Source organism: Gavia stellata, chromosome 7 (genome assembly GCF_030936135.1).
Source record: "Gavia stellata isolate bGavSte3 chromosome 7, bGavSte3.hap2, whole genome shotgun sequence".
NCBI classification, from domain to species: domain Eukaryota; kingdom Metazoa; phylum Chordata; class Aves; order Gaviiformes; family Gaviidae; genus Gavia; species Gavia stellata.
The window spans coordinates 24067174-24091836 of NC_082600.1; the positions used below are offsets into that span (position 1 = coordinate 24067174).

Here is a 24663-nt window from a genome sequence, read left to right on the forward strand (position 1 = left end):
TCTCACAACCTGGAGTTGTCAGCCTTTCTTTTCAAAAATCTAGTGATACAGAGTTGCTGAAGAATTTTATTTTGTAACTCCTCTTTCTGTTTTCTTCAGTTCTACTTTTTTCCATGATTAGTACCACAGTATTGCTTTTGAATGTTTTTCTGTTTTTCCTAACATGAATGTATTTTACATTGTGCTGTTTTTATCTTAAATTTCTCTTCCTGCAACATTGTGATTTCAGATAAGTATTTCTGTACCTGGATGACATTTTATCTTCTCCAATGTAAAGCACATACCTGTCAGTATTTGATTAATTCATATTAAGACAACATTGGAAATGATTGTTTCTAATCTTTGACAAATTTAATTTCCTAGATTAAAATTCAAGAAAACAAACAAAAAAACCTCTTGCGTCCTGCAGGAAATTGCCTATAAATTTTTCATGATATCCTCATTTTTAAAAAATGGATATTTTAGCCTCTGTCAGGAAGGCTCTTGCTCTTCTATGTCAATTTAGTAATTTCTCGTCCTTGTGAAAAGAAATTTTTTGATACAGTCATTTATATTAACATGGTACAAGAGGTTTGTTCATTCATTTCACATGGACCGGTGAATACTTATCAGAATTCTTCATTAGCTCAATAGTTTCAAACTATTTAAATCCGATAAGAGGCCTATGGATATTGTAGGTACTTTGTGGCTTTTCAGGTTTTTCAATTTAATTTTCAACTTGTAGTTTGTTGTTATAAATGAAGTGCGTAACATCACTTAGGCGATGAGCTTAAAATCTAATAAGCTTATTTTGAATGTAGGTAAAGTGAGTTTTTGGAAATGCTATTGGCTCCTTTTGTCATACTGCTTATATTTTCAGCATATGCTGACTGTCCATCAGTCAGTGTGCTGTGACTGCTAGCCCTGAGAGAAAAATGTTGGGGTAGGGTTTTTGGGGGTTTTTTGTTTTCTTTTTTTTGAAAGTATGGAATGAGAGACTCTTAAACCTGGCATTTCTCTTAGCTTGTTAGACTAACAGGAAGTGCTTTAAAAGCTCAACTTGTCAGACTGATAAAAAGTACCTCAAATGAAAATTCAAAATGTGTTTTTTCTAGGTTGGGTTTTTAGCGCTATAATATTTACAAACACATTTCCTTAATAATAGGACTGTACATAGTCTTCAGCAGTCACTTGTAAAGTAGCTCCAACCTTATGTAATATTGGGAAGATACAGTTTTTAGACCAAGATGATCTTTTATCTCTAAGCTGAAAAAGAATGGAGAAGTTTTTAAGCACACAATCCTGTGGTCTCAACCTTTGAAGGTAAAAGCAGATGGAGAGTTCCACTTGATTGTGTTAGTCAGTTAACTTAAGAGAATATTTACTATTGTGGTTTTATTGTGGATTGTCAGAAGGGGTGTTAGAATGGGGGAAATAATATTACCTTTTGAGAAATCTCATACTAGCTGCCACATTGTGGTGTTGCAGAAGTCTATTGTATTACAAAATAATTATCTCTCTTCCTTTTCCACATTTTTTTGTAATTTTAATGTTATTTTGTCCTTAGTGCAAATACAGATTCAAAGAAACTTAGGTATTATAGAGAGCTTGGATTTTAATTTTTTCATGAAAGGTGAAGGGGCAGAGAATAATGGTAAAATTTTCTCTTTTCTTTTCTGTGCACTTCCGAGTTATTAGTGATTTCATTTCTCCTGTGGGCTCTGAAAAGTAGAATGTTGAGGAATGCTGGCACACTCAGAAAATCAAGCAGATGAAAAATAAAGGGAAAAATACTGAGTTATACACTCTCTTTTAGTCATGGTCTTTGGGAGTGAACTTTGCCAGCAGTGTGCCCAGGTGGCCAAGAAGGCCAACAGCATCCTGGCCTGTATCAGGAATAGTGTGGCCAGCAGGAGTAGGGAGGTGATCGTGCCCCTGTACTCGGCACTGGTGAGGCCGCACCTCAAATCCTGTGTTCAGTTTTGGGGCCCCCCGCTACAAGAAGGACATTGAGGTGCTGGAGCGTGTCCAGAGAAGGGTGACGAAGCTGGTGAGGAGTCTGGAGCACAAGTCTTATGAGGAGCAGCTGAGGGAACTGGGGTTGTTCAGTCTGGAGAAGAGGAGGCTGAGGGGAGACCTCATCGCTCTCTACAACTACCTGAAAGGGGGTTGCAGAGTGGTGGGTGTTGGTCTCTTCTCCCAAGTGACTAGCGACAGGACAAGAGGAAATGGCCTCAGGTTGCGCCAGGGGAGGTTCAGGCTGGATATTAGGAAAAATTTCTTTACTGAGAGAGTGGTGAGACACTGGACCAGGCTGCCCAGGGAAGTGGTGGAGTCACCATCACTGGAGGTGTTCAAGGAACGTGTGGACGTGGCATTGTGGGACATGGTTTAGTGGGCATGGTGGTGTTGGTTGATGGTTGGACTTGATGATCTTATAGGTCTTTTCCAACCTTAATGATTCTGTGATGATGGAATGCATTCAGTGAAAAATGAGGTATCATAGAATACTGACACTGGGATCATGTATAATGCAATCTTATTACCTTCAGAATACTGATCTAGATCAGAGCTGCTATTTCAAGTCCCATATGGGTAGTGCAGAAATACTGGAACCTATGCGTATTAAAAATTATTGTGATTCCTTCAGTTTGAAATAGCTACTGTCTAACTCAAGTATTTTTGTATGAATTAAGTGAAAAGATCAGGCTGCTTATCAGGTATGGCTTTTTCACATTTGAAGGTCACCTATATTAAAAAACACTTATTTTGCTAATAGATGTTAACACCTATACCTATATATGTATACAACCTCCTGAAAGGAGGTTGTAGTGAGGTGGGTGTCAGTCTTTTCTCCCAAGTAGCAAGTGATAGGACAAGAGGAAATGGTCTCAAGTTGCACCGGGGGAGGTTTAGATTGGATAATAGGAAAAACCTCTTCATGGAAAGAGTTGTCAGGCATTGGAACAGGCTGTCCAGGCAAGTGGTTGAGTCACCATCCCTGGACGTATTTAAAAGACATGTAAACATGGCACTTGGAGACACAGTTTAGCAGTGGACTTGGCAGTGTTAGGTTTATGGTTAAACTTGATGATCTTAAAGGTCTTTTCCAATATGAATGATTCTATGATTCCATATGTATCTCATTCACAGAACTTGTATGTTAGAAATTACCTAGCTTCATAGTGGTGTCTCATGAGAGCAGTGTATGAAGATTTCCAGTAAATACACTTTAAACAGTTGCATCTTGCCATTGCAGAGGTCCATGACAAATAAATTTTCAAAATTATTATTCTTGCTTTTTTTAAGCATTCTCAGTGCACATGCAGATACTGAAATGTGCCTGTTAAAGTGTTTACCCTTTGCTGCATTACATAGTCTTGATCTCAGTGGCAGACAGGTGTGAACCAATTTCACTTCTTCTCACAAGATAGTTTTTTATATTAATTACAATGCATAATTTAATATATTGTATAACAAAACTGCTGCTTGGTTCAGTTTTATATGGTGTCTCTATAATAGATATAAAGGAAGAGAATCTGAATTTTAAAAAGATACGTAACATATTTAATGATCTTTCTGACACTGGATGATAACATAAAATGCTTTCTTCAGTGCCAGTCACTGTCCAATGAGATATTTTTTTGAATACTTTTCCTTTCAGAACACACTGACTGCCAATACAGGTTTCCTTCAGGGATCTCTCTTTGTGATGACAAAGATTAGATGCCTATAACTGGTTCAGGACAAAAGATAATAAGGGGAGTACTTGTTGCGGACTCTCTTTCTACTCGTGAAAGAGATTTATAATAGAATGTCTGGGTTTGACTCTGAAAATAGGCTCTATGATTCTTGGGTTTGGATTTGGTAGCAGTTTCTTCATAACTGATTTACAGGAGAATAAGGAGAATCAGGAGAGTAACTTATGAGTACTATTAGAAGGTATTGCTTTCCATGGCAAGGAACTAAACTCAGTGCATGAGTGAGTACAGTGTTATTACAAGATTGAAAGATATATTGCTAACGTTGTATGTTATATTATTAATGCAATAATTTATCTTTGTTTTGTTTTTCCTCTTTCACTCCAGGATAAACAGATCAGCAATGAAGAAGATCATTTGAGAAGGATGGATGAGGCCAGACTGCAGTTTAAGGATCAGCTGTGTCACTTAGAAATGGAACAGGAATCCATTCTCACTGTGATAGGAAGTGAAATTGATGCTGCTTGTGAAATTTTTTCTCGGGACTCCATGGAGAAATTCAAAGTAATTCTGATTTTAAGTATGCTACAGATTTTGTTGTTTTCTTAATGAATGTTTGTAGCAGAACTTGTATGCATGGTTGTCACCTATCACTTAACTGGTATAGATAATTTATGGACAATAGGATTATGGATTTTTAGCTGGTACAGATGTACATTGCTAGGTATTAGAATGGGATACTCTTACTGCTTGCTTTTGCCAATTTTTTTTGTGAGAAATAGTTCTCCTTGTGTGAAAGGACCTTACATCAGCCAGAATTTTGAGGCAGGTTTTCCTAGGCCACCTCCTTAGAGGTGGGAGGTCCCCAAGAAAGACCTAAAAGACTTTTAGAATTGGAGAAAAATGAAAGAAAGGTTTTATTAAAAAATCATTTAGATGCTTTGTTTTTTAAGTAGAGAAGTAAATGCTGGAAGTGAAAAGAGTTTATAACCTCCTCTTCTGTGGAGCAGGTCCTTGTATACAGAAAGCTCAGACTCAAAGTTTCGGAAAACTTGTAGTTTGCTGCAACTCTTTTCACTGTTTTACTACTTATTCTGCAACACTAAGACCATCATCATGAAAACACCAAATATTCAAAGCAAGTAATTTGTCTTTTTCATGAAAACACTATGTATAATTTAAAGATTTTGGGAGTTTGTCCTTTTTTACTTTTTGATAAGACATTTGTCATGTTGCACATAGCATTTCTGTAGATATACTGATAACAGTTCAATGACTAACAATTGGTTCTGCTACTTCTGGTTTATGTGCAGCCACTCTTGTTCTGCAGAATGGAGGAAAAAGCAGTTCAATGACTTTGAATTTGGCCTTTTCTTAAGAAATAGTAATTTTAAAGTGAAGTCTGATGGTATTATTTGGAAATATTATGATATTTTCAAAAAAGGACATACATTCAAATGGATAATATACACCTTAATGCAGATGTATGTTCTGGGGATGTTCAAAACACATCATTGTAGTGATTCTTAGGAGAAAACTATACAGATTCAGAATACAACTTACTATCATTGCAACCTGCTGAAGTTGGACCTTCAAACAAAATTTGTATCAGTGAGTTTGCATAATTACCTTTTAAATGTGACTAATTTATGGTTAAATAGTTCTATTAAACCATTTCTAGATATGATTCCCAAGCTGGGTTTTTAGCAAAGAATATTTATTTAATGAATTTCCAGTAAGTGGGAAAGACTTTCTCCTTTCTGTGTCCAATTCCCATCTTTATGCCTATTTCTTTCTCCCCTACTAATCCATAGGCAATATCACTTACACCAACGGTGCTGAATGACCCTCATCGCTGGTTAGCAGAAACAAAGGTAATAGTCAAACTTCCTGAAATTTTACTGAATAAGCTTATATCCAACATCTATAATCATTCAGTTGGAAGTGTGTTTGAAAAGGCACTTAAAGGAAAAATACAAAAACATTCCTTTGGCAATAATTCTGATATTCCCAGACTGTTATTTCAACTGATGGAATAATTTTCCAAATTTTTCTATCAACAAGAAATAGCTGTCTCTATAGCAAAATAAATCGCAATGCTTTTTTTTTTACAAAAAATGCTTTGAAGTAACTGCAGTGATAGCCTTTAGATCTGGTTCAATTATTTTCAGACAAGAAAAACATGAAACATAGTCAGCAGGTTAAGTTTCTCTTATAGGGTTATAACAAGGCAAGAAATTATTTTAAATAAGGCTGTTATTTATTAACTATAAAGGATATTAAACTAGATTCTTGGAAAATGAACTATTTTCCTTCCCCTTTGTTTGAAGCTTTGGAATCCTATAATGTGCGTGCGCACATGGTTGAAAACTTCAAAGTAATGACGGTAACTTATAACCCTTGCCTTTCATTTTGCAGCTTTCCTCCTGCTCCCCCAATTCACACACACAAACAGATTTCTTATCCAATATCTTTTAAAAGGAGTAGGTTTCTCATAATCAAAGTAGATCATGAGAAACTGCAGAAGACATGCTTTTTTTTTGCTTCATCTAAAAAGGTCAAAGCCACAGGAGAATTGACTGAAAGAAAAATTGCAACTGTTTGCATGTGAGAGAATTTAAGGTTGTTAATGATGTATCTATGTAGGACTTGTAGACCAAAAAAGACTGCCACTATAGACAGCAGAGATAAGATCAGAATCAAAGGAGAAATGTTATGCAGGAAGTATTTTCTTCATTTAAAAAAGTGATACTGACATATTATTAAAAAGACCTATCAAAGAGAAGCTAATAATCATTTGCATACATTTCTCACCTAAGTTTCTTTAGCTACTAGCGGGAAGTCTAGAATAAATGTCTACTTAAAATACCCCCTTTTTCATTTCTTTTAAATAGGCACTGTGAAAGTATTCTCTTTTACCGCTTACAGATTTACTATATTGACCATGACCTTGTGAGCTCCCTTTTCTTTTTCCTCTGTGTGAACCTTAAGTATAAATTTTGCTGACCAGAAAGGATTGATGTCACTTGTATTTTAGAATGGATAAATGCTTTAAATTCTGCCAACATAGAATAGAGAGAGAAAGGCATTCTGAAAGGAAGGAGTATCTCTTAATTCAATGTGAATTTCCATACCTCCCCCAGCAAATTCATGCTCCTGATTAAAAAAAAAAAATCTGTATATTGTTTCTTCACATACAATTATAAGCCAAAATATATCTGTCTTTTGAGACTCTTTGAAGGTCAACATATGTCCTCTTAATAGATCTGAATGTCCCTTTTTATTACTATCATCATTCAGCAATAGGTACAAATGAGTAATCTGTGACTCCAAAGATAATTTGATCAGTTAACATTTATGTCCTCTTATTTTCATCAGAATTCTTTACTTTTTATTGTCCCATTTTTTTTTTAACGTAGACTAAGCTTAAGTGGTTGTGCGAGGAGGTAAAGGAGAGAGAAAGCAAGGAAAAAAAGCTGCGATGCTACTTACTGCAGAGCCGAGAACAGCTCAAGCGCTTTACACAGATGAAGGAGGCTGAACATCAGTCTCTCTTTAAACAGATAAAAAAGCAAGAAAAACTTTTGGAAGAAGTTCACAGAGAAAAGAGAGGTATGTTGCTGATTCCATTTTTGTTAATAGAAGGGAGAAATAATTTTAAAATTATACTAATTATAATTCCTATGGCACATTCAGATATATTTTATCAACTAGTTATTACAAACTCTAATTTGGTAATGTGCTAGAGATAACCAACAAAACAGTTTTTTTGTTTTCAGTATAATGGCTGAATAAGACATGAGTTTGCAACATGGGCAGTAGATATAGAAGTTATTTTTCAACTGTACCATCTGAGACATTCCATGACTCAGGCAAAGAGGAATTAGATATAAGTCTGAGGCAGCATTGGCAGTGCTGCTATTATCTGTCAAAAAGAAAGAGCCCAAAGCAGTCCCAAGTCCTGTGCAGTTACTCCCTTTTGCTTAAATTGTATGTGCAAAGAACTTTGGCAAATTTTCTTCTTATCCATTCTTCTGTATTGCAAAATACAGTAAGACAAGCTTTGGTTCTAGTTGAATAACTAAACAGATTTTACTGAGTGGTGTAAAGTTCTGGCAGGGATGGACCTCACTGTCCCCAACCAAGAAGCCATTTTTCAGTCTCAGCTCAGATACTTGTAGTTTAGTATTTTATAGTTTCTTGAAGATTGACTTTGAGCAGAATGCTTCTAGGAGTAGAGAAATCACTTTCATAAGCTTATTATTCTAGAGTCTCAGGAAGACAGGAAGATCTCAGTCTGTCATTCTCTTTTTGTCTGTGTACAAGCTCACTTACACTGTGTTACTTGTAGCTTATTAAACACATTATTTCAATGAAGAGTATTTTTATAGTAAAACCAGAGCATTTGCAGACAACACCAAGCTGGGTGGGAGTGTTGATCTGCTTGAGAGTTGGAAGGCTCTGCAGAGGGATCTGGACAGGCTGGATGGATGGGCCAAGGCCAATTGGATGAGGTTCAACAAGGCCAAGTGCCGGGTCCTGCACTTGGGTCACAACAACCCCATGCAACGCTACAGGCTTGGGGATGAGTGGCTGGAAAGCTGCCCCGCAGAAAAGGACCTGGGGGTGTTGATTGACAACTGGCTGAATATGAGCCAGCAGTGTGCCCAGGTGGCCAAGAAGGCCAATGGCATCCTGGCCTGTATCAGAAATAGTGTGGCCAGCAGGAGTAGGGAGGTGATCGTGCCCCTGTACTTGGCACTGGTGAGGCCACACCTCGAATACTGTGTTCAGTTTTGGGCCCCCCGCTACAAGAAGGACATTGAGGTGCTGGAGTGTGTCCAGAGAAGGGTGACGAAGCTGGTGAGGAGTCTGGAGCACAAGTCTTATGAGGAGCAGCTGAGGGAACTGGGGTTGTTCAGTCTGCAGAAGAGGAGGCTGAGAGGAGACCTCATCGCTCTCTACAACTACCTGAAAGGGGGCTGCAGAGAGGTGGGTGTTGGTCTCTTCTCCCAAGTGACTAGCGACAGGACAAGAGGAAATGGCCTCAGGTTGCGCCAGGGGAGGTTCATGCTGGATATTAGGAAAAATTTCTTTACTGAGAGAGTGGTGAGACACTGGACCAGGCTGCCCAGGGAAGTGGTGGAGTCACCCTCCCTGGAGGTGTTCAAGGAACGTGTGGACGTGGCATTGTGGGACATGGTTTAGTGGGCATGGTGGTGTTGGTTGATGGTTGGACTTGATGATCTTATAGGTCTTTTCCAACCTTAGTGATTCTGTGTGTGATTCTGTGTGTGATTATAGAAAACTTGGAACGCAAACAATTTACAGTACATCTTTATTTTCATCCTTAAAACTAGATTTTTTTTTCTGCTGTCAGAAACCAATACTTTTGTTGTTATAAACAATGTGAGAGTGGATCGTTGTTAAATCCAGACTTAGGTGAAGTGTAAAATTTTGAAGTGTAGGCTTGGTCTTGGTCAGGAAGAATCCATGCATGTTGTTGATTTGAGTCAAGTCACACAAGCTCTTAAAGTCAGTTCATAATTTATTTGAAGTTCTGTCTTCGACGGTGTATCTTATTTACTGTCATTACTGCTTTTGGAAGACAACTCTGCACCTTTACCTTTCTAATGTTTAGAAGCTTTCTTTAATTTCCAGGAGGGTATTTTTATTAAGTGATTGGAAGATTATGCACTGTCTGCTGACCCATACACGATGGATCTGAGCAAAACCAGAATTAACAGTTATCAATGCATGCCTTTGACATAGTCCACCACAACATCCTTCTCTCTAAATTGGAGAGGTACAGATTTGATGGATGGACTATTTGGTGGGTATGAAATTGGCTGGGTAGTTGCATCCAGAGAGTAGTGGTCAATGGCTCGATGTCTGGATGGAGATCAGTGACGAGTGGTGTTGCTCAGGGGTCCGTACTGGGACCAGTACTGTTAAATATCTTCATCAACAACAGAGACAGTGGCATTGAGTGCACCCTCAGCAAGTTTGCAGACGATGCCAAGCTGACTGGTGTGGTTGACATACCTGAGGGACAGGATGCCATTTGGAGGGACCTGGAGGATCTCGAGAAATGGGCCCATGTGAACCTCATGAGGTTCAACAAGGCCAAGTGCAAAGTCCTGTACCTGGGTTGGGGCAACACCTGGTATCAGTACAGGCTGGGGGATGAAGGGATTGAGAGCAGCCCTGCAGAGAAGGACTTGGGGATACTGGTGGATGAAAAGCTGGACATGAGCTGGCAATGTGCACTTGCAGCCTGGAAAGCCAACCGTATCCTGGGCCGCATCAAAAGAAGCGTGGCCAGCAGGTCCGAGGGAGGTGATTCTGCCCCTCTACTCCACGCTGCTGAGACCCCACCTGGACTACTGTCTCCAGCTCTGGAGTTCTTAGTACAAGGAAGACATGGACCTGTTGGAGCGGGTCCAGAGGAGGACCACAAAAATGATCAAAGGGATGGAATACCTCTCCTGTGAGGAAAGGCTGAGAGAGTTGGAGTCGTTTAGCCTGGAGAAGAGAAGGCTCCAGGGAGACCTTATAACAGCCTTCCAATACTTAAAGGGGACTTATAAGAAAGACAGGGACAGACTTTTTAGTAGGGCCTGTACTGACAGGACAAGGGGTAATGGTTTTAAACTAAACGAGGGTAGATTTAGACTAGATATAAGGAAGAATTTTTTTATGATGAGGGTAGTGAAACGCTGGTTGCCCAGAGAGGTGGTAGATGCCCCATCCCTGGAAACATTCAAGGTCAGGCTGGATGGGGCTCTGAGCAACCTGATCTAGTTGAAGATGTCCCTGCTCATTGCAGGGGGGTTGGACTAGATGACCTGTAAAGGTCCCTTCCAATCCAAACTATTCTATGATATTGCCATAATAGTAATAATTGGTGATAACTGTCCATCGCTAGGTATCATTGTCTAAAAGCATAATGGTAGAATAAAAAGCATAATATAGCTAATATTGAGAATTCCATAACCAAAGGAAGTGGAGGCAAAAGTTTTTATATGAAAAGAGAGGAGGGAGGAAATGTTGTATGAGGTTAATTCTTGGTGTTAAGGCTTAACATTATCTCAAGACCTGCACTGATTGTTTTGTGAATATTACTAATATTACTTCTCCAGTGCATGCAGATGGGTGTATGCTTGCTTGCATTCTCCTTCTAAGGCACTGTCTCAGCAGAAGAACAAGTTTCTGAAGACATCAGGAAAATAGTGATAGCTGGGAATCTTACAGGGAGAGCTAAAAGGAATGTGATCAAAGGAAAAAGATGAAGCCAATGCATGAAAATGATCACTGGGAAAACAGGCTAATTGACACAGGGTCCAGGGATCACAATTTCCATATTGAAATAGATTCTTTGGTTCCACCTCCTTCATCTAAAATTTTGTTGGAGGATCTAACTAAGCCTGAAAGAATGGAAGGCTACATGGTGTGTGTAGATTGTGTTTTGACATCTATAAATGGCTGAGACGAACCTGACCTATGGGGGAGAATAAAGTAGTTCTGCTGAAAGCTTGCATGTAGGTAAACCTTAAGAACTATTGGCATACCTTATGGGTTGATATAGTCTATAAATAGGGCTGACTTGTCATCTCATTTGCAGCTTTTTACGTAATATGTTAGACTATTATTTGCGTACCTCACTGTGTCGTGGTATGGCTTTCATTGTATTCTATTACCTCAGTTTCCGAAGGAAGTTGTCACCTCTCAGGGCTTCTTTTTTGTGTTTTCTTTAAAAACTTTGGTCTGGCCTTCATTCAGGACTCAATACTGATAACGATGGGCTAATTTTTTTGTCAGATAGAATAAGTTCTCTCTTTGGTAGTAATTTTGTATTTAGATTTATGTAGACTCAGATTAGATGAGGGTAAACTTTTAAGTGTAGTTATAACTTCTGCTAGCTGACTTAATTATTATTGAAAATGTTTTGTGAAATATTGTAACAAAAATAAAACAATAGCAATAACAAATAAAAGCATTCTTGTAAATATTTTATAGAACAATGCACGTTATTTGCCTAACAAGAATAGTAAGATCCTGTCAAGATTTTCTTCCTCCACTTACAATGAACTTTGAAAGAGAACATGCTTTGATCTTTCAAGCTTGAATGTTTCTATTGTTATCTTTCATTTGTTTAAAATGATAGCATCAAGACCCTGATATAATATTAATAGAGTTTTAGTGTTCTTATATTTGAATAATTATCTGGTAAGATGATCTCCCTGAGGCCTTATTTGCCTTTTTTCATTTAAATGCATAGGAAATAAAGCAAACCTTATTTAGTTTTTAATTCTATTGTACCTAATTTAGTTTAGGCTTTGTGGAAAAATTCACAGCCTGCATTTAAATTTCAAGCTATAGGCAAAGTTATCATGGGAAATTACTTTTTACCACTCTTCAGTTTAATAATGCTATTCACTGAGCACAAAAAATAGTATGTGATCTCATACTGTCTATTTATAAGGGCCATTCCTTTGTTCCCTACAAATAAGCTCAGTTCCATTTGTTACTTGACATATTACAATTTCTGTAATTCAAGTAAATTATGTTCTCTTCTGTTTACTTCTAGAGGCGGATGCTGGTTAAAAGTAGGTAAGAAAAAAGAAATAACAGTTACATAGTTGAAGTTTTCTACGTAACACAAAAAAGTAAACATGCTTTAAAATTCAATGAAATACAGGATGAGAAATAGGACTTAGAAAAAGATGACAGGATGCTGATAATGCAGGGCAGTGTTAAGTTTAAGGCCTGGGGTCAGAATACATGCACATGCTCGGGATCCAGAGCCACATAGGTATGAAGATAGCAGCAGATCAAGATAGGTGACTTTGATTGCTGGTGGATTTTGGTGGATTTTCCCAAAACATCCTCCTTGTTGTCTTCACTCAAAAGTATTCATAAAAGATTAATTTTTTAAAATTTTTATTTCTGATTTAAACAATTAATGGTAATTAAGTTTACTGTTTTATAGGGAAATAGGGAGTTAGGACTGTTTGTAGGTAACTATCAGGCACCTTATTGGCTCTTTCCACTCCACCTTTTTTAATGAGATATAATTTGAAACCTGGTCATGTAAGGTGAAGGCGTTTTTTATTTTGGTTTGTTGTTTTTTTCTTCTTGGTTTTTTTGGACACTGCCGTGAAAACAGTGTTGGAGGTGGGAAGCAGGTACTTGCATTTACAAAGCCAATTAATTATGTATAAAATTAAGAATAGTCTTCATGTATGCAAATTTATGATTCACTTCATCACATTCTAGTTTGATTAGATCTGATAGTCAACAGGTTTTGTGGATATGGATGAAGTTGTTATGATTTGGCCCAGTAACAGTGTATTTATTCAGCTTTAGCTGCTGTGGTGTCACAGCCCTTCCAGCAGTAGGTCCTCTACTCTTAGTAGTATTCAAGACTTTAAAACGAACACTTACTGAATGAATAATTAGAGACTGGGAAATAAAATACAACTGAAATTTACCACAGGTAATCTGAGCGCAACTTCCTGGTATTTCATTCATTTGATAAGATAGCTGGTAGTTACCAAATAACTGATAGATGTAACAGAAGACAAAGTATGGCTGTCATCTGTAGAGCATTCAACATGGGACTATGTAGGAAATTACTAATGTTAACGTGATGATTAAATATAAGAACTATACATTAAAGTAAGGAATGTGCTACTCTGAGTGATAAAGGGGTAGTTATTGAAAGGGATAGTTAGTACTATTTCATAGATGTTGGTCTGTAGACTCACTTTTCTTCATGCGTGAGCTTAGTATGAAGAGTAGGAATATGATAATAAAACTTGGAGCCTTAGAAAATTTGGTGGCATTGTTGGTACACAGAGGAAGTGGAATAGCCTTGGGATCATTTAATTTCATTTACCTGATGCCAAGGAAGGAAATTTTATGTATTATTTACTTATACCACTTTCTATACCAATTTTTAATTTGAAGCAGAAATCAGAAATTTATAGTAATGTTCACAAACATTGAACAGTTTTTTGAGATCTTTTTATTAATGCACTAAGAAATAGGCAGGTTGACTTGGTGTTCAATACCATTTTCTTGTGCCTCTGAATTAAATGACAGTGCATGTGACAGTGTATGCAAGAATAATGGACTTAGTCTACATGTGAATTTAATTGGCTTGTTTCAGTCATGTCAACATAGATTTGGTGTAATGAAGGCCATAGTTTTCAAATTAAAATCCCAATCAGTCACTTTTTGTAAATTGGTAAAAGTAGAGGAATAATTGAACGCATGTCTGTTAATGTGAGTTCTGAATACTCTTATTCATGAAGTGGTTTTTTTTTTTTTGAAAAAAGTTGCAAGGCAAAATATGGCTATTTACATTTCTTGGACAAATACTCTTACATACTGAATGAAAAGCCTGGCTTTAATTATGGTGCAACCAGTAGAATGTAAACATGTAAATAGTTTAATGTATAAATGACTTGGACATGAAAATTGGAAAAGCTACTTTGCCAAACGAAAAAAGAAGACATGGCTAATAGCATAAAAAGGTGTTAAGGAGAAAGCAATGTTATCAAAATTAATGAAAATTTAAATTAAGAAGACAGAATGGTGGTTGGCTTTTGTTACTTCAACATAACAAAATGGAATAAGTACTTACAGAATACTAAGGCGCTCAATAATGAAATTATGGGCAAAACCCAGGTGTAGGAATAAAGCAAATGAAGGCAGAATGAATTTACTCTATTTGATAAAAAGACCCTTCACTCTTTTTTTTGTTTAACACTAAAGTATGCTTGACAGTATTGCTTAATAAAATGGATTTTCAGTCAAATTTCGTGCAAATGGATGAAAATGTTTTCTGCTACATTTGGTATGATGCAGATTTTAGATGGAACATTTTGTCAGAAAGACTGGTTCTGTGAATATCCATGGATATGGTTGACTGTCCCCACCAACACAAGCCGCTTGTCTGAGTACTTAATATAGTCTAAAAATACTCCATTAAGTTTGCATAAATCAGAAATTATAAAAACAAGACAGAATAATTGTATTCTCAAGAAATTAATTTGTTGATTTCCCTTCAATGGATCTGATATTATAGTTTATTCATGTTTTTGGGGGGGGAAAGAATAAAAATAGAGATTTATGGTGGACCTACCAAAAGTAGGTAAGATGAGTATTTAAACTGCTTTATTAACAAACATGTTTCAGCTGTTTTATAAGCTTAAATACGTCTACTAAAACTCTTAACTACGTAGTTTTTTGTCTTTTCCCTTCTTCACCAAAGCATTTGTAAATATCTAGGATATTGTAGGTTTTTGGATCCTCCTTATGAATTTCTGTAGAAGTGTTAACATTATCACAGTCCTACCTGTGGTGGTAAACTGGCTGTCTATCTGGTATAATCCTGAAAAATACAAGTAAGCTAACACGAAGATTCATGAATGAGAAAATAGTGTATGAAGGAAAATACAGTAATGTAGTCTAGAGTTTCAGGATTGTTTACAGAGTAGCAGAAGTTTCATAGCTCTCTGGTGATGTATCAAGACTGGCTGCAGTTGTCTTCCCTTCTTGATAAGCGTACCAACCTGGAGAGTTAAGAAATTCAGAAGTCTAGCAATATTTATAAATACCTAAGAACTGAAGAGGATATGGGTTCTGATTTCAGGTTTGCAGATTTGTACTTTGGATACAGTTCACTACTTAACAATTTATTTATCTAGCATGTCACACAATGGGATATTTCAGTAAGTAACAATTTAGATAAAAATAAAAAAATTCTTGAAGTGATGTTGATCTCCTAGTGAGATTGATTTTAATAGCATTGCACTAAGTATTCAATATTTTAACAAAATTGACAAAGGTCTGAGGAAATAAAAGGCATAAATTCCAGTTTCTTAACTAAGTTTCATTTGCATTCTGGATCACTGAGCATGCCGAGATGTTCTTACGGATCTGTTTCAAAATTAGCTCAGATCACAAGAATATTATTATTATTACAGAGAAATGTTTTAACGTAGGACAAATAAATTCTTCCTGAATTGCATCTAAGACCTGGCCCAAATTTCTTTCATTTATCTAATTTTATATGGTCTAGCCAGATTTGGTAGTCTGAAAAGCTTATCATACAAATCAGTGAAAGTCTGTATTTGATCCTGGGAGCACCCATTGGTCCTACAGACTTAAAATTTGCTTTAGTTGCTGGTTGGTTTAGTCAAAAGAAAGTATCAGCTCTGTCTCTTCATCAAGAGTAGAACATCAGCATTTTTGGAAAACATAGTCAAGATGCTTGCTACAATTTTATTTTTCTTTTCCACAAGGAAAAAATTTCCATTAATACCTTAACTCCTTAAATCGTTTACCGTGCCCATTCCCTCTAAATTTTGTCATCAAACTGTATCTCATGCGTAAATAATTTAGTTTCTCTTCGGTGTATGTCTGAATTCTTAGTTTCTGATCACAAATATTTTCAGCATTCTATTTTGCCAGCCTTAGCTCAGAAGGATAGATTCAACTGCTTGGGAGCTATTTTCTTGGAACATGTCATGTTTATTTCAAAAATATATATTAACTAGGTGAATAGCATTGACTGTTGAGCTCAGGCCCTGATATTATTTACCTGTGTGTTTTCCTTTCTTGATCTTTCCATCTCTGTTTGTGAGACTTCAGTAGCTTTGGCCATGTTTGTCAGTGTGCCAGAGTATTTATAATCTTGAATTTAGTTCTGAAGACAGCTAATCCTGTGTATATATATATAGTGCAGTTAGAGTAGCTGATAAAAAGAAAAAGGAACATTAAGCTGTAGCAATCTTCTTTTGTTTGTTAGTTACTGCTTAAATACCTTTAAAATATTACAGGTATTGTAATTGTGTCATAATTTTTTTAATTGAAGGTGTTAAGAGTATGTGGTTTTAGGTAACAGATATTAAATGCTTTAATATTAACCTTCTATACAAAAGTATATATTTTTCTGTTACATTAAGGCTCACTTATACTCTGGGAATGAGTACAGAGAGGAAGCAGTATAAATAGATTCTGGAACATAGCTCTTCCAAGAAAATCTTTCTTGGAATATATTGAAATGTATAGAAGCTAGACATGGTGTGCTGTAAGAAGTGAGACACGGAATCTGCACAGTTCTTTTGTTTCAGGATAATATACTGCTACTTCAGAGAAGGCATGGATAGTCAACAAAGAAACACTGTTTAGCAAAATAAGACCTGATGTATTTGGCAGGGCCGCATCCATTCTTTTTTTATAAAGAGATGTTAGTGAGGCTATAGTGATGTAAGAAGAGCAGGTGCATTGCTCTATAATCACACTTGAATTATTACATTTTTAGAATTGCTCTGATGTAGATTATACTGCTAAGTAAGGCTTAAGAAGGTAATGATTCTAGTACTGAGTTATGAGAGACTTATGTTAGATGCTTTTGTCACAAGCAGAAACCTGTGCCGGGCAAGTCTGTGGTGTTATGTTTTATGCATTACATTTATCATCCATTCTGCTCTTGTTCTAATTACATTCAGTGTAATCAGGAGTCAGAAGACAATATTTTTTTGTGCCTTGTCTTAGATTTGAGGATAAAAAAATTGAATTTTTGAAGACTTACATTTTTAGCTGATTTTAGTGATGGTGTCATGTCTGTTAATCATACAGTTAGCTACTAGTTTCATCACTTGTGAAGGTAAATCAAGTATATTTTACAAAGATTTTGGTAAGTGATCTCTGAAGCAAGACATCCATTTATTTTAATTCTCGTGGATTTTTTTTTTTGTTAGGTTCAGTCAGGATTATTTGTTATTTAACTGCTGTGGAAAATGTAGATTCAAACAGCCTGTTACATTAAAGTAGATTCAAAATGTAGAAGAAACTTTGCTTTGACAAAATCTTATCTTCCAAATAATATATTCCTTTTTTTTTTAAAGTCAGTAAGTCCAACTTTTGTTTGAGTTAAGAACACTAAAGCAGAAAGTGTAAAAGTTCAAAATACAGAGGCAGTGCAGTGCATTGAGTGCAAATACACTGACACTGAGCAGTGTGTGTTGCTTAAACTGAGGAAAAAAAGTAGAAAATTGGGAGCCAGTGAAAACCAAAATATTGCAAAATCTTTCTATTATTAACTATTATGTTTAATTTAATAATGAAGTACATAAACCGTTTTGAATATAACTTTAAGCCTTGTTCTGCCCTTTCATCTTTGTTTTTTTCCTGTTTGTTTTCTTATTTTTGTATGTTACCTCATATTGTCCTTGTATAATAACACAGTCCTTTCTGTGGCAGCAAGAAACATCAAAAGGTATTTTAAGGTCATCTCTTATTGAACAGTGAACGACAACATCAAGTAGAGAAAATTCTTTTTAAGCATACATAAAGGAAGGAATCTGAAGGGTTTCAGAGAAACTCTCCATAATGCTTGGTTTTTATGAGCTTCAAAATGTGTAAAGTTGAAATATAATTACTATTCAAATAATTAATTTTTTCTTAATAGTGTTCTTGCCCTTTAAATAATGTTTGTGGTTTTTTTAATGTGATGAGGGAAGGAGGAGGGAGGACTTCGAAGTTATTTTAAACTTTGCCAAAATGAACCTGCATTCAGAGTCTTAGAGGAATGGAAATAAGTCCAAATCATTTGGAAATCTTGCCCTGTGTGTTTTTTTGTATTGGAAAACTGGAAATATCAGTCTGGACATGCATTGCTCTAATTGTCTAGTATTTTATGCAACTGTTTTTGTTTGCCATTATCTTTTTATGCACTCATAAAAATATGGCTGTCATTGTGAAAAAGTGAAGGTAAGAGATGGGATCAAACTGTAGCTAAGTTGTTTTTAAGACTTCCTTTTGATTTTTTTCTTTCTTTCTGAATCACATACTTTAAATGTTTTTCTGAAACTTATGTATAGATTTATAGTTTAGAAAGCATGATGTGTCCTTTAAACATTAAATTGCTGAGTTGGTAGTGCACACTAACAGTAAGAGACTAAATTTATTGGTTTTACCTCTTGGTTTACCTACACATACTGGAAACTAAAAATTAACAAAAGTACCCTGGGGGATGGGGATTTAATGTATATTAAACAGTTAGAGTCTATTATTTAATCTTCTTTTCTTCCTGTTGTGAATTATGACTTTTTTCTTTAAACCAAGCTAAAGAGATGGTGTTCTAAGAACTATTGAGTTTTGGGGTTGTTTAACACCTGTTGAAGTGATGGCATAGGAGTGTATATAGTCACAGTTATGCCATAACAGTGCTTTGACACTACATAATAAAGAGAATCTTGTAGCCATCTGTACAACTTTATCAGAACTCTTTGACTTAGCATGGAAGGCATTGTCATGCTTTCAGGTTATATAGTGTTTCCATATAAAATCACTATCACTGATTTACAACTATTTGAAAAAAAAACCAAAACAAAACAAACCCAACAACTAAAAAATCCCACCCTAAACCAAAAAACCAACACAGGCACTTTCAAGCTTTTGTCTTAAATTTAATATTTTCCTGAGAAGTACATAACAGAAACATGCTATCTGTCACTCAGTCTTCATTAGGTAGAAATAACATTCCCAGGAAATTCTTTAATATTTGATAAGATGCCTGTTTTAATTAAATAATATGCTGTCTTACAAGAATGAAACTGAACCACAAGGGCTCTATGGTCCTCCCACCTATTGCCATAGTCAAAGTCAGTTTAGTCTAAAATACAGATGAATCATGTTGGAAATTTGAGCAGAAGTGAAAAGGAACTTAGTATCCAAGATTTTTAATAGAATACAGCTCTTGAAATTAAAAAAGTATTTGAAATCTTACATATCGCTATATTATATATTCAATATATTTTAAAATCAGAGCTAATGTTATGTTTTTGCCTAGGATTTGTCAGGCTGTATTAGAATATGTATTTCAGTGTAGTTCATTGATATGTTAACAGCTTTTATATCCTTTCAGCTGACATGCTATTTAAAACACTTTTTTTCCGCTAAAGTGAGTGCTAATGATACTGTGTATTTGGAGAATTGAAATTTTAGTTCTAGTTCACTACCAAAAAATTTCTCACTTTGAGAAGAGCTTCAGTCACCAGTAAAACCAACTCTTAATGTTGACTGTATACAACAAAATAGTTTCAATTACAGAATAGACATTACAAGTGAATCTTTGAAAAAAGGAAAACAAGCTGTTTTTTTCTGTATAAAAATTACATGAACTAAAAGGTTAGTTAATCTGTTTGCATTGTTTTCCTTCTAGTGGTTTAAATATTAACGATTGCTAGGTTCTAATCAATTCAATGAACATATTACTCTGATTAGCATCTTCAAGGTAACAGCTGGCTGTATCTGACATTCAGCTTTTGTTTCCTTTTGTTTCAGCTTTTGACTGAGTCTCCTTGGTTTTGGTTTTATAAAATAGGAACTGTGATGGGTACTTTTAAATGCTTTACAGATTTTGTAGTAAAAACACTTTTGACGATTTTGCCTTTTGAATCAAGCAAGGCAAGCAAATTAACTATATAATTCATACAGTATCAGTGATTAGAACAATAAGCTATGAAGGTTTTTTCCCAAGTAACAAGTCTCTCACTGTAATTTATTAAAAATCCACTTGTAGTAATGGGCACTTATATTTGAATCTTATTTATTGTGGGCAAATTGTTGCTGTGAAATAATGGTTTTTTGCTGAACAGACACAATATCTGAGTCATAGAGATAATGTGCTTGCTCCTGGTTATGTAAAAAAAAGAAAGAACTAAAAATAAAGCTGGGTCTCCTATTTCTCAGTTCAATTTCTTAATTCTAGACCATCTTTCTACTCTGAGAATTTTTTTTAGACACATTCATATTGCAGTACTTATTTTCCAGTATTTGACCTGCACCTTTGTGTGACATTATATACTGCTAGTATATAAATCTCTGTTTAACAGAAAATACTTAAATCTAAAATCTATTCACCACATTAATTCTTGTTTCACAATTCTAACAAATATGATTTGTTGTGGGTTTTTTGTTTGTTTTTAGTATATCTGGTAAATTGAGATACCTACCAGTAGAGAAAGAAACAAAGTACAAGAAAACACATACATTAAAATATATATATGTACTTCATGCATATGTACATACTGCATCAGTGTATGTTGTACATACTTCAGTTGCCTGGACAAAAAGTTTGGCTTTCTGATTTTAATTACAGCTGATGACTCGGCCATAAAACATTACTTTCTTGATTAGTTTGAAGCTCTAGGAACAGCATTTTCTGAAAAGAATGTTTGAGTGTTGTTTGTATAGGAAACCATTTCCATTTGCAAAGTCAAATGACCAGACAATATGCCATTTCTTGCAAGATACTGTATCAAATGGAAAATCCTAATGAAAGCATTATATTCTAATGCAATGTGCTTAGAATCCATAGAATCCATTTTTATTAAGGAAGAGTTCAAAGGACAGAATTAACTTAGCACAATCTTGAGTATAATGCAAAGATAGTAAAATTGCCAAAATATTGTTTTGTAATTTCAGAATCAGAAACTGAAGAAGTTACTGTTTTAAAGAATATAATAGAAACTTTTTGTCCCTCAGTAGTAATGCATGCTGTGAAGAGCAGCAGCACTTTTTGTAGTTATTGTAGTTATGCCTTTGAAACACATTCTTCAGCACAGTATTTTGGCTCCCACTACCTTGTTAACAAATGCTGTGACTTTCAAGGAGGTTGAGTTTAGAATGTTTCTTTTATCTCCATCTTGAGGTGGGACAATGCCAAGGAGGCAGTATCATGGACAGTCAACCATGTAGTTTGCAAATAACAGAAAAGCTGAATTTTGGTTCACTTCTCGGGGAAGGCCTTGTGGTGGCTTTTAGCTCAAGCAATGACTATTTCCAGCGACTTCAAGTGGAAGCAGCCTCCTGCAAAGTACTCCACTCCTAGGATGTTGTCAGTAAAAGTAATGCTTTATGATTTTTAGCTAATGCTTAGTGGCGAGATGTCTGAAGTAGTATCAAATAAAGGTGAAACCTTAAGATGCAAAGACTGTACTGCTTAGTCTGAATAGAATTCAATAGAATAGAATAATTATTCTGAATTTTGCCATCTTTCTTCTTCTTCTTAGGTTGATTTATCTTTTCCTTTAAACCATGCTGGAAAGTGAGATTATCAATTTAAAGAGTTTGTGCCTGGCTTTTATTACCCCTTCACAATCTCATTCCATGTTAATTTCTTCTGTTAAGAGATTGTTAAGAACTGGAAATAATCCAAAAGAGTAATTATTTTAAAATTTAAAATTTCTGAAGGAAAAAAAATCTAACTTTACTTTTTTGCTTACAGAGTAAAGAAGCAAGCTTAACACTCAGTTTACAGGAAAAAATGTAGGTAATACTTCAGAATATATAGACACCATCAGTCTGATGCTGTCAATCAACACAAGCATTTAATTGCACGAATAACTGTTAAACTGAGTAGTTTCATTCAGACCTCTGTCCTTCTATTTTGAGTTGTTGAACACAGCTAAGGGTACATTAGCAAATGCATATGTAGAATCCAAGGAGAAGTATAGTGGGAATAGCTATACTATTAGTTACTTAAAGGAAGAGATTAGGGATATTTTGAGATAAGTAGGAAAAAATAAAATTTCCTTCAAAAGAAAATCTCATTGCTCTAAAGAAGCTTTTTCATAATTATCAGTGTTCTACAATTTATCAAGAGGAGAAATGTTAAAAAGTCTATATAACTCAAAACTGTCAGAGGCTAAGAAAGTCTTTTGCCTTTCAAGTCCTTGAATACATGCCCAGATCAGGCTAAGGAAGGAAGTGCATTCTCTCATGATCTTACAGCTGTTTCGTGATCCCTAGTTTCCCTATCAAGTTCTTAATGACTATTACAAATTGCTATTTTTACCAGGAGCATATTTAAATTGCCAGAGAACTTAGGTTTTTAGATGCCTTGCTTCTGCCAAGGCACAAGATGTGTGATGGAACTTGGAAGAAGTTTGCATTTTATAGCTTCATATCATCCTTGTTTTTGAGGAAGAGGGGACTTCCTTTTTCAAAGCTGTTGAGCTGATGCTTTTCAAGTGTATTAAAGGGATTATATGTTTGTTGGGTTACGTTTTATTACTAAAGTGGACTCTTAAGTAAGAGTGGAATGTAAGTATTCTACTATATGCATGCTCGTTTTTCTTAAAAGCTGGAGAAATATTAATACTTCATTCTTGGACAGTAAGACTTAAGTACACAGACTGGTTTAATGATGTTGTACTGTGGACTTTTCATGTATTACAGTGAAACACATGCTGCTAGGAAACAAGGAACAGAGTAGGATTAAGATCTGACCTTTAAGGTTGGAATGTTCTAACTTACTGCAAAAATATTTCAAATTTGAAAAGATTAAAATATTCTATCTTTCCCTATTATATACATTTTATGTACAGTATGTATATATCATAGCATCTCCAGGCTGACTTCTGACATTGTGGAAGATTTCATTGTGAGGGGAATAAAAACTGTGGAAGCCTCCTAAGATTTCTTTTTTTGGCTGTTTTTAAAATGACTGCATTTTAAAATCTAATGTATTTACTGCACACTGCAACTGGGAACTCCTGTTTTGATCTGGTCTTAAATCACTTCAGATTCTGATTTCTAAAATAGCTTGATTAAATAAAAATAATTCTTTTGCAGTCTTGCTGTAATCAACAGATTACGCTTGTTATATGGAAGGAAATTTTGATTTCCAAAGAATTATTTACAATAAACACAGTATTATTACTACTAAATGATGAAAATTTTCATCCTTACTGTGATTGAGAATCAGTGGTATGACTGTACAGGTCATTCAGCTATACGATTATGCATTTTTCACGTGCTAACATGTTATTATCGTAAGAATGGGAGTTAACATAAAATATTTGTAGTTAACAAAGTTAGAATTTCTTATTTCCTTAAACAGTACTCTACAGAATAACTATGATTTATTTTGAGCATTTTATTTGTTGCTAGTCATCTTGTACAGTTTTTGAAATTAATTTCTCTTTTTGTTGATTAGGAATTAAATACTGCATGTTGACGATGATTTGCTAGATTGTAATAATCCAACTTACGTGAGTAGTACCATTACAGTATTGGACAGATCCAGGAACCACTCATGCTGCATCTGGGTTTGGAAGAAGTGTTGGTAATCAGTGTCAGTTCACTGATACAGGTACCAGCTGTAATCAGGGCATTTTTACAGAGCTGTATAAGAAGTGTGTGGTCATCAGTAGCTGCTTCGTCCATCTGAATCACCAATATGACTGCACAATTTTATGTCTCCAGATCAAGACAAAGCAGTGTCAGGTCTCTCGTACCTTAAGCTTTGTTGCGTATGTTCTGTTCTCTTCCCATGTAGCGCATGTGTAGACTGGCTGCAAGTTGCACATCTGACATTATTCTTTCCCGAGCCTTGCTCTTAAATCTGGGGCCTGTAAGAGACAACTGTTTTCTTGAATTAAGTAACTTGTTTTAAAGACACTGTTTGCACTGTCTCAGCAGAGCAAACAAGATCCAACAGAAACAGAGTTTATTCCAGAAGTTCTAATACTGTTATCCTTCAACCTAAGTATACCAATTTGCTACTATATAAAATACACATCAAGACAGCAACAGGACAGACATTTACAAGATACAATAGAAGGTCTTACTCAATGGGAAAAAAATCTCAATAATTGATAAAGTTAGTCCTTTGGGAGAAATTAACTTGGAGGATCAAATGTATGTAGGAGAAGCACAATTGTGTTGCACTGTGACATACTATGTGTAAAGAATAGGGCTGGAAAAGATGCTGTCAGAAAGCTTGATATAGTCAGAGACACCTAGCATGATTAATTTCAAAGGTTATTTTGAAACAGAAAGTTTTGTGATTTGTATTTTATTTTCATTGTTAATTCTGTAGATTGTCATACAGAAAAAAAAATCTGGTCCTTATGTAGACTAAAAGACCTTTTGAAGTAAATAGGCTGGCAGCAAAAGT

The 24663-nt window shown here is 35.4% G+C and overlaps 1 protein-coding gene across 1 annotated transcript in view; it reads left to right on the top strand.

Annotated features, from left to right (window-relative positions):
• CEP128 (centrosomal protein 128) overlaps positions 1-24663 on the top strand; it is a 129586-nt gene that overhangs the window by 55782 nt on the left and 49141 nt on the right. Inside the window, exons 15-17 of the mRNA XM_059819872.1 lie at positions 4068-4244; positions 5495-5554; positions 7100-7292. Of these exons, the coding sequence (XP_059675855.1) occupies positions 4068-4244; positions 5495-5554; positions 7100-7292 (430 nt within the window). The remainder of the gene's footprint in view (positions 1-4067; positions 4245-5494; positions 5555-7099; positions 7293-24663) is intronic.